Source organism: Salmo trutta, chromosome 26 (genome assembly GCF_901001165.1).
Source record: "Salmo trutta chromosome 26, fSalTru1.1, whole genome shotgun sequence".
NCBI classification, from domain to species: domain Eukaryota; kingdom Metazoa; phylum Chordata; class Actinopteri; order Salmoniformes; family Salmonidae; genus Salmo; species Salmo trutta.
The window spans coordinates 36173916-36183915 of record NC_042982.1 but is presented as its reverse complement, the minus strand read 5'-3'; the positions used below and the strand labels follow the sequence as shown (position 1 = coordinate 36183915).

Sequence of the window (10000 nt, the reverse complement as noted above, 5' to 3'; positions counted from 1 at the left end):
TGTGTGTGTGTGTGTGTGTGTGTGTGTGTGTGTGTGTGTGTGTGTGTGTGTGTGTGTGTGTGTGTGTGTGTGTGTGTGTGTGTGTGTGTGTGTGTGTGTGTGTGTGTGTGTGTGTGTGTGTGTGTGTGGTCTGTCTCAGGGATGGCTGGAGGCATTTCCGTCTCAGGAGGCTATACTTTGTGTGGGTGTGCAGGGAGCTGCAGTCCTTCTACTGGTTCGCTGAGCTGCTGTGTGCCTTACATCACAAGGTCAGCCTGGGGACTAGGGGTCAAAGGTCAGGGTTAAATATCAGGCCAGAGGTCTGGGGTGGAGTAACCTAATGTAGCAGACATATAAGAAACGCCTGAGACTAGATCCCCTACATACTGGTCTTGACAAGAAGAAAAACAAAATGTTGGCGGAGGTTCTCTTCTGCACTGTTCAACCAATCCAGTAAATGTGGAGGAGGAGTTATTGTCCAAAAGCGGAAGTCTCTCTTTCCATTTCCCCTGAAAACTGGAACATCCGGATGTTGGGACTCGGCAGAGGCTAGGGGTAGAGAGGTTGTATGGCACCTCCTGCGCTGAGGCCCAAGGCTGGGGTCTGTCTTGTACCTTTCTTCTCTTAGTGTGCTGTGTGTGTACTATTTAAAAACCTGCTGGTGCTCCCCCAGAACAGGGGCAGAGCTCCCCCTACACGTCTGTAGTGGAGAGGCTGATATCTGGGGTTATATCACCATCTAGTTACTGTAGTGGAGAGGCTGATATCTGGGGTTATATCGCCATCTAGTGACTGTAGTGGAGAGGCTGATATCTGGGGTTATATCACCATCTAGTGACTAGTAGAGGGGCTGATATCTGGGGTTATATCGCCATCTAGTTACTGTAGTGGAGAGGCTGATATCTGGGGTTATATCACCATCTAGTGACTGTAGTGGAGGGGCTGATATCTGGGGTTATATCACCAACTAGTGACTGTAGTAGAGGGTCTGATATCTGGGATTATATCACCAACTAGTGACTGTAGTGGAGGGGCTGATATCTGGGGTTATATCACCATCTAGTGACTGTAGTAGAGGGGCTGATATCTGGGGTTTTATCACCATCTAGTGACTTGTAGAGGGTCTGATATCTGGGGTTATATCACCATCTAGTGACTGTAGTGGAGGGGCTGATATCTGGGGTTATATCACCATTTAGTGACTAGTAGAGGGTCTGATATCTGGGGTTATATCAACAACTAGTGACTGTAGTGGAGGGGCTGATATCTGGGGTTATATCACCATCTAGTGACTAGTAGAGGGTCTGATATCTGGGGTTATTGCACCGTCTAGATAATAGTAGTAGATAATAGTGTCTATTTGAGCTTTGAGCGGTAAATGGAGACAATTTAGGACATACTTGACTTCATTTATATGATAGAACACCTTTATTTGGTTACTATTAAAAAACGATCTGTTATGGTTTGGTTTAGAATATGGGTTAGGGTTGGTACAGTGGCTTGCGACATTTAAGACATTTAAATGTTTCCCCTTAAACCACTCAAGTGTTGCTTTAGCAGTATGCTTAGGGTAATTGTTCTGCTGGAAGGTGAACCTCCGTCCCAGTCTCAAATCTCTGGAAGACTGAAACAGGTTTCCCTCAAGAATTTCCCAGTGTTTAGAGCCACCATCATTCCTTCAATTCTGACCAGTTTCCCAGTCCCTGCCGATGAAAAACATCCCCACAGCATGATGCTGCCACCACCATGCTTCACTGTGGGGATGTCCTAGGCTATATGGACATCTTTATCAAGTGTGCCTATCATTTTGGACCCCACTGTATCTGCCTATCAGGCATGTTTATATAATCTCCCCTCTCTCTCTGTCTCACCCTCTCTCTCTGTCTCACCCTCTCTCTCTGTCTCACCCTCTCTCTCACCTCCCCTCTCTCTCTGTCTCACCCTCTCTCTCACCTCCCCTCTCTCTCTGTCTCACCCTCTCTCTCACCTCCCCTCTCTCTCTGTCTCACCCTCTCTCTCACCTCCCCTCTCTCTCTGTCTTACCCTCTCTCTCACCCCCCCTTTCTATCGTTATTGCTCTGTCTCACCCTCTCTCTCACCCCCCCTTTCTATCGTTATTGCTCTGTCTCACCCTCTCTCTCACCCCCCCCCTTTATATCGTTATTGCTCTGTCTCACCCTCGCTCTCTTTCTCATTCCATCTCTCCCCCCTCTCTCATTATCTCTCTGTCTCACCCTCTCTCTCGCTCTCTTTCTCATTCCATCTCTCCCCCTCTCTCATTATCTCTCTGTCTCACCCTCTCTCTCGCTCTCTTTCTCATTCCATCTCTCTCCCCCCTCTCTCATTATCTCTCTTTCTCACCCTCTCTCTCGCTCTCTTTCTCTTTCCATCTCTCTCTCCCCCTCTCTCATTATCTCTCTTTCTCACCCTCTCTCTCGCTCTCTTTCTCTTTCCATCTATCTCCCCCCTCTCTCTCATTATCTCTCTGTCTCACCCTCTCTCTCGCTCTCTTTCTCTTTCCATCTATCTACCCCCCTCTCTCTCATTATCTCTCTGTCTCACCCTCTCTCTCACTCTCCTTCTCATTCCATCTCTCTCCCCCCTCCCCTCTCTCTCTCATTATCTCTCTGTCTCACCCTCTCTCTCGATTTCTTTCTCATTCCACCCCCCCCCTCTCTCTCTCTCTAGCTGTGGCAGGAAAACAGACCTGACTATCTGAACCTGCAGCTCTTCGTCAGCCAGACAGATGGACTTCAGGTGAGACTCAAAGACACCGTCAGTCAATCAATCAGTCAGTAGGTCAGTGACTCAGTGACTCAGTCAGTCAGTCAGTGAGTCAGTGAGTCAGTCAGTTAATCAATCAGTCAGTCAGTCAGTCAATCAGTCAGAGAGTCAGTCAGTCAATCAATCACTCAGTCAATCAATCAGTCAGCGAGTCAGTCAGTCAGTCAGTCCGTCAATCAGTCAGTGAGTCAATCAGTCAGTCAGTTAATCAGTCAGTCAGTCAGTCCGTCAGTGAGTCAATCAGTCAGTCAGTCAATCAGTCAGTCAATCAGTCAGTCAATCAGTCAGTCAGTGAGTCAATCAGTCAGTCAGTGAGTGAGTCTGCCAATCAGTCAGTCAGTCTGCCAATCAGTCAGTCAGTCCGTCAATCAGTCAGTAAGTCAGTCAGTCAGTCCATCCAGCCATGCAGCCAGCCAGCCAGCCAGCCAATAGTACACCACAGATTGGTGAAGAGAAAAAGATTGAGCGCTAGGAGATGACTACATTTACATTACATTTACGTCATTTAGCAGACGCTCTTATCCAGAGTCATTTAGCAGACGGTCTTATCCAGAGTAATTTAGCAGACGCTCTTATCCAGAGTCATTTAGCAGACGCTCTTATCCAGAGTCATTTAGCAGACGGTCTTATCCAGAGTAATTTAGCAGACGCTCTTATCCAGAGTCATTTAGCAGACGGTCTTATCCAGAGTCATTTAGCAGACGCTCTTATCCAGAGTCATTTAGCAGACGCTGTTATCCAGAGTCATTTAGCAGACGGTCTTATCCAGAGTCATTTAGCAGACGCTCTTATCCAGAGTCATTTAGCAGACGCTCTTATCCAGAGTCATTTAGGAGACGCTCTTATCCAGAGTCATTTAGCAGACGCTCTTATCCAGAGTCATTTAGCAGACGCTCTTATCCAGAGTCATTTAACAGACGCTGTTATCCAGAGTCATTTAGCAGACGCTCTTATCCAGAGTCATTTAGCAGACGGTCTTATCCAGAGTCATTTAGCAGACGGTCTTATCCAGAGTCATTTAGCAGACGCTGTTATCCAGAGTCATTTAGCAGACGCTCTTATCCAGAGTCATTTAGCAGACGCTCTTATCCAGAGTCATTTAGCAGACGCTCTTATCCAGAGTCATTTAGCAGACGCTCTTATCCAGAGTCATTTAGCAGACGGTCTTATCCAGAGTCATTTAGCAGACGGTCTTATCCAGTCATTTAGCAGACACTCTTATCCAGAGTCATTTAGCAGACGGTCTTATCCAGAGTCATTTAGCAGACGGTCTTATCCAGAGTCATTTAGCAGACGCTCTTATCCAGAGTCATTTAGCAGACGCTCTTATCCAGAGTCATTTAGCAGACGCTCTTATCCAGAGTCATTTAGCAGACGCTGTTATCCAGAGTCATTTAGCAGACGCTCTTATCCAGAGTCATTTAGCAGACGCTGTTATCCAGAGTCATTTAACAGACGCTGTAATCCAGAGTCATTTAGCAGACACTCTTATCCAGAGCGACTTACAAATTGGTGCATTCACCTTATGATACCCAGTGGAACAACCACTTTACAACAGTACATCTATATCTTTTTGGGTGGGGGGGGGGGGTTAGAAGGATTACTTTATCCTATCCCAGGTATTCCTTAAAGAGGTGGGGTTTCAGGTGTCTCCGGAAGGTGGTGATTGACTCCGCTGTCCTGGCGTCGTGAGGGAGCTTGTTCCACCATTGGGGTGCCAGAGCAGCGAACAGTGTTGACTGGGCTGAGCAGGAACTGTGCTTCCGCAGAGGTAGGGAGGCGAGCAGGCCAGAGGTGGATGAACGCAGTGCCCTTCTTTGGGTGTAGGGACTGATCAGAGCCTGAAGGTACGGAGGTGCCGTTCCCCTCACAGCTCCGTAGGCAAGCACCATGGTCTTGTAGCAGATGCGAGCTTCAACTGGAAGCCAGTGGAGTGTGCGGAGGAGCGGGGTGACGTGAGAGAACTTGGGAAGGTTGAACACCAGACGGGCTGCGGCGTTCTGGATGAGTTGTAGGGGTTTAATGGCACAGGCAGGGAGCCCCGCCAGCAGCGAGTTGCAGTAATCCAGACGGGAGATGACAAGTGCCCGGATTAGGACCTGCGCCGCTTCCTGTGTAAGGCATCGTCGTACTCTGCGAATGTTGTAGAGCGTGAACCTACAGGATCGGGTCACCGCCTTGATGTTAGTGGAGAACGACAGGGTGTTGTCCAGGGTCACGCCAAGGCTCTTAGCACTCTGGGAGGAGGACACAATGGAGTTGTCAACCGTGATGGCGAGATCATGGAACGGGCAGTCCTTCCCCGGGAGGAAGAGCAGCTCCGTCTTGCCGAGGTTCAGCTTGAGGTGGTGATCCGTCATCCACACTGATATGTTTGCCAGACATGCAGAGATGCGATTCGCCACCTGGTTATCAGAAGGGGGGAAAGGAGAAGATTAATTGTGTGTCGTCTGCGTAGCAAAGATAGGAGAGACCATGTGAGGATATGACAGAGCCAAGTGACTTGGTGTATAGTGAGAATAGGAGAGGGCCTAGAACTGAGCCCTGGGGGACACCAGTGGGGAGAGCACGTGGTGCGGAGACGGATTCTCGCCACGACACCTGGTAGGAGCGACCTGTCAGGTAGGACGCAATCCAAGCGTGGGCCGCGCCGGAGATGCCCAACTCGGAGAGGGTTGAGAGGAGGATCTGATGGTTCACAGTATCAAAGGCAGCAGATAGGTCTAGAAGGATGAGAGCAGAGGAGAGAGAGTTAGCATGTTAACCTTCACTGCGTTTAACTGTAGTTCACTGCTACCATTAGTGTGTATGGAGATGGAATGTATTCTTTCAATCTTTCTATTTCTCCTTTCTACAGCACTGCCGGAGAACACTCTCTTTCTAATCTCTCCCTCTCTTTAACTGTGTACCTTTCACTCTTTCTTTCCCTCAATGCCATTCTCTGGCAGAGCTGAAACGATTGTACAAAGAGATAGATATGCAAAGGAGAGAGAGCAAGTAAACTGGCACTTCCTATTTTAGAAGTAAGGGTTGTGTCGTGGGTGTTAGTGTGTGTGTGTGCACTGGACTATGTTCTCTATTCAGCCCCTCTGGCAGGCCTTTCACAGAGTCTTTCAGAAGGTGTTTTATTACTATAGTCCTTTCACAGAGTCTTTCAGAAGGTGTTTTATTACTATAGTCCTTTTTAATTTCACTCTGCCTCCAGCTAGCAGACATGGTGATCTTGTTCAGGGCTCACGGTCCAGAGGCATACAATAAGTAGACTTTTAATATCACAGCCATTTAATATCATACAAACCAGTTCATGTTGCACAGTTGATGCTATTTTCCATGTAAGACTCAGGCCTGTACTCATAGAGTAGGTAACAGTTTCCCCTAACCCCTGATGCAGGGTCAGATATGTTTTCATCCACCTAAAACCCCTTGGTTTGGGGATAGGGTAATCTGATCCTAGCTCTCTAATAACACTAGCTCATTATACATTTTCTGTGTTCTGTTTCCTGTCCAGAACATCTCTGAGGAGAGGTACCGCCCCCTGAGTTCCCGGCTGATGATTGGCCGACCGAGGTGGAAGTTGCTCTTTGAGGAGATTGGGAGGACCAATAAGCAGTGAGTAAAATGTTTGGAGTGTTTAAAGACATCTTCTGATTGGATAATTTTAGGATATTGTGGTCATGTTGTATCTGTATTGTGTGTGCTTTCCTCAGTAAGCGGGTGGGGGTGTTCTGCTGTGGGCCTAAAGGCATCTCCAGGACTCTGCACAGACTGTGTAACTCAGACCGCTATTCAGGAACCACGTTTGAGTTCAACAAAGAGTCCTTCAGCTGAGACCAGCTCCCCCTCACCGTGACCCCTGACCATAGGCTCTGACCCCTGACCCCCAGACTCACAGAGAGACAGGTGACTTGAAACTACCAGGAAGTGACTCACTGGTTCTCCTTCCATCAGAGAGAAGCATCTCACACTCACTGGTGTTGAGTGATGTCATCAGCGGGCAACTGGGACTTGTTCACCATTTCGCCACCATTTCGAGAAAACACTGCCATATTGCTTGCCTCACACAATGGTGGAGAAGTGCCATGGGGTAGGGCCGAGGGGTTGATTTGGGATGGGGTTACCCTTTCTGTGTGGGGGCATCAGAGCCTTGCTGCCTAGGGACAACCCTTTGCCACTCTGTAAGGGACTGTACAGGAGTTAGTTGTTAACTCTGGACTACAGAGAGATGCTGAACAACAACCGGATGTCTGTTATCACTTTCACTACCCTTCCTTCCTTCCTTCCTTCCTTCCTTCCTTCCTTCCTTCCTTCCTGTGCAATCATTTCAACTTTAAATTCTCTATGTATTCTAATGGAGTCAAAGCGAACTCTAATTCTCTATGTATTCTAATGGAGTCAAAGCGAACTCTAATTCTCTATGTATTCTAATGGGGTCAAAGCGAACTCTAATTCTCTATGTATTCTAATGGGGTCAAAGCGAACTCAACCACTCCTGGTGCCAGTATTTTACTAATTGTTTTATATTTCAATTATTTATATTGTTTAAAGTTACTAGATGTACTTTTCTCTCATTTCTTCTAATGTGTCCCATTTAAGACTGAACAACAAAACAGCTTTACACTTTACCAAACCATACATATTTACCATTGATTAAGTATTGAAGAAATATATACAGTATATATATTTTATTTTTTCTGAATAATGTTTTTTTTTGGATGTTGGATTGTTTTGATGAGAGCAAAGCACAACCCAAATTAAAATAGGTTTTATACAGATCTATTTACTACATGTTAACTACAGGATTACTACACGGGTACTACATGGTTACTATGCGTCCACTGTCTGTTTCTACCAACTTGTTGTCTTTCCACAGCCAGTCAAGCCCAAAATATCCCGGACACACATATTTAATCAAGACGGATTTAATGCACCATATAAAATGACAATTTATGTTATTAATTTATCCTCTGGTTCTCATAGTGGCATAGCTGTCATACAGTACACAGTATCATACAGTACACAGTATCATACAGTACACAGTATCATACAGTATCATACAGTACACAGTATCAACAGTACGCAGTATCATACAGTACACAGTATCATACAGTATCATACAGTACACAGTATCATACAGTATCATACAGTACGCAGTATCATACAGTACACAGCATCAACAGTACACAGTATCATACAGTATACTGTACAATACCCCCAAGGTACCAGCGTCTCCATGGCAGTGGGGAGAGGGGAAGGGCAGGGGGAATAAGGGAGGGAATGTGTACTGGGACCAGAAGACAGCACTGAGTGGAACAAAACCAACACTAACTGACCCAAATACCTGTTCCATACAGTTTGACTGTAGCGTTGTTGTTCTGAACGTGACTCAGGACTGGACTGCAGTTGAATATTATTTATCATTCTCTCTTGGTTACTGTTTGATTTGTGTCAGATTTAACCCCCAGATCAAGAGCAGCAGAATGAGGCATATTGGAATGAAATGTCTCTGGTGTGTGTGTGTTGTCTTATTGTATGTGTGTGTGTGTGTGTCTTATTGTATGTGTGTGTGTTGTCTTATTGTATGTGTGTCTTATTGTATGTGTGTGTGTGTCTTATTGTATGTGTGTGTGTCTTATTGTATGTGTGTGTGTGTGTGTCTTATTGTGTGTGTGTGTGTGTGTGTCTTATTGTATATGTTTGTGTCTTATTGTATGTATTTGTGTGTGTGTGTCTTAGTGAGTGTGTCTTTGTCATGACGGTTGTCATGACAATTCCTGCCAGGATGGCCCCAATGAGTCCTGCTCCCAGGATCCACTGCAAGATCAGCTGAGCCTCCTGTAGGTAGGGAGTCAGGAACTCCTGGACAAATTTTGTGCCTGAGAGAGAGAGAGACAGACAGAGAGAGAGAAAGGGAGAGAGAGACAGAGAGAGAGAGGGGGAGAGAGAGAGACAGATAGAGAGGGAGAGAAGAGGGGAGAGGAGAGAGAGGTAGAGAGAGAGACAGAGAGAGAGAGGTAGAGAGAGAGACAGAGAGAGAGAGAGAAAGGGGAGAGGAGAGAGGGAGGTGAGAGAGAGAGAGAGATAGAAAGAGAGAGAGAGAGAGAGAGAGAGAAAGAAAGAGAGAGGGGAGAGAGAGGAGGGGGAGGGTGGTGTGTTAGGGGAAGGGTAGTTTTGGCCGCCAGAGCTGGGGATGGGGTTAGGGTAACTCCTCTGGGTCCAGGGATGGGGTTAGGGTAACTCCTCTGGGTCCAGGGATGGGGTTAGGGTAACTCCTCTGGGTCCAGGGATGGGGTTAGGGTAACTCCTCTGGGTCCAGGGATGGGGTTAGGGTAACTCCTCTGGGTCCAGGGATGGGGTTAGGGTAACTCCTCTGGGTTCAGAGCTGGGGATGGGGTTAGGGTAACTCCTCTGGGTTCAGCAAGTATTTGGCTAGGTGTGTGTGTCTGTGTGCCAGGGTAACTGACCTGGGTTAAGCAGGTAGGAGTATTGATAGCCCAGGACCTTGTTGCCCAGGAAGTAGTCACCGTTGCGGTAGAGAGGCAGGAAGGGAACCATGTAGTAACCATCATTGTGACCAATCAGAGCATTGGCTGTTGGGTAGTGGGAGCGTGGCGGCGTGTGTCTCCTCAATCACTGTTCATAGGTATTGATAGGTGATGGGAAGATAGGAAGAGGGGAGGAGAGGGTGGAGAGGAGAGGGGAGGAATAGGACAGGAGAAGAGGAGAGGGGAGGGGAGGAATAGGACAGGAGGAGAGGAGAGGAATGGTACAGGAGGAGAGGAGAGGAATGGTACAGGAGGAGAGGAGAGGAATAGTACAGGAGGAGAGGAGAGGAGAAGAGAGGAGAGGAATAGTACAGGAGGAGAGGAGAGGAGAAGAGAGGAGAGGAGAAGGGAGGAATAGGACAGGAGAAGAGGAGAGGAGAGGAGAGGAGAGGGGAGGAATAGGACAGGAGAAGAGGAGAGGGGAGGAGAGGAATAGTACAGGAGGAGAGGAGAGGAGAGGAGAGGAGAGGAGAAGAGAGGAGAGGAGAGGAATAGTACAGGAGGGAGAGGAGAGGAGAGGAGAGGAGAGGAGAGGAGGGGAGAGGAGAGGAGAGGAGAGGAGGGGAGAGGAGGGGCGATTAATAGGATGAGAGGAGAGGAGGGGAGAGGAGAGGAGATGCGATGCGATGCGATGAATAGGACAGGAGAAGAGGGGAGGGGAGGAATAGTACAGGAGGAGAGGAGAGGAGAGGAGA

The 10000-nt window shown here is 47.6% G+C and overlaps 1 protein-coding gene and 1 pseudogene across 3 annotated transcripts in view; one reads left to right on the top strand and one right to left on the bottom strand.

The window, feature by feature from the left end:
* nox4 (NADPH oxidase 4) overlaps positions 1 to 7583 on the top strand; it is a gene marked incomplete at its 5' end in the record, with an annotated part of 51809 nt that extends 44226 nt beyond the window's left edge. For 2 of the 3 annotated variants that reach the window (XM_029715811.1, XM_029715809.1), the window contains 4 exon segments: positions 140 to 248; positions 2668 to 2736; positions 6272 to 6372; positions 6471 to 7583. In XM_029715811.1, the coding sequence (XP_029571671.1) occupies positions 140 to 248; positions 2668 to 2736; positions 6272 to 6372; positions 6471 to 6591 (400 nt within the window). In that variant the 3' untranslated portion in view covers positions 6592 to 7583. 3 annotated transcript variants of the gene reach the window in all.
* The window catches only part of LOC115163903 (tyrosinase-like), an 18662-nt pseudogene continuing 15481 nt past the window's right edge, over positions 6820 to 10000 (bottom strand).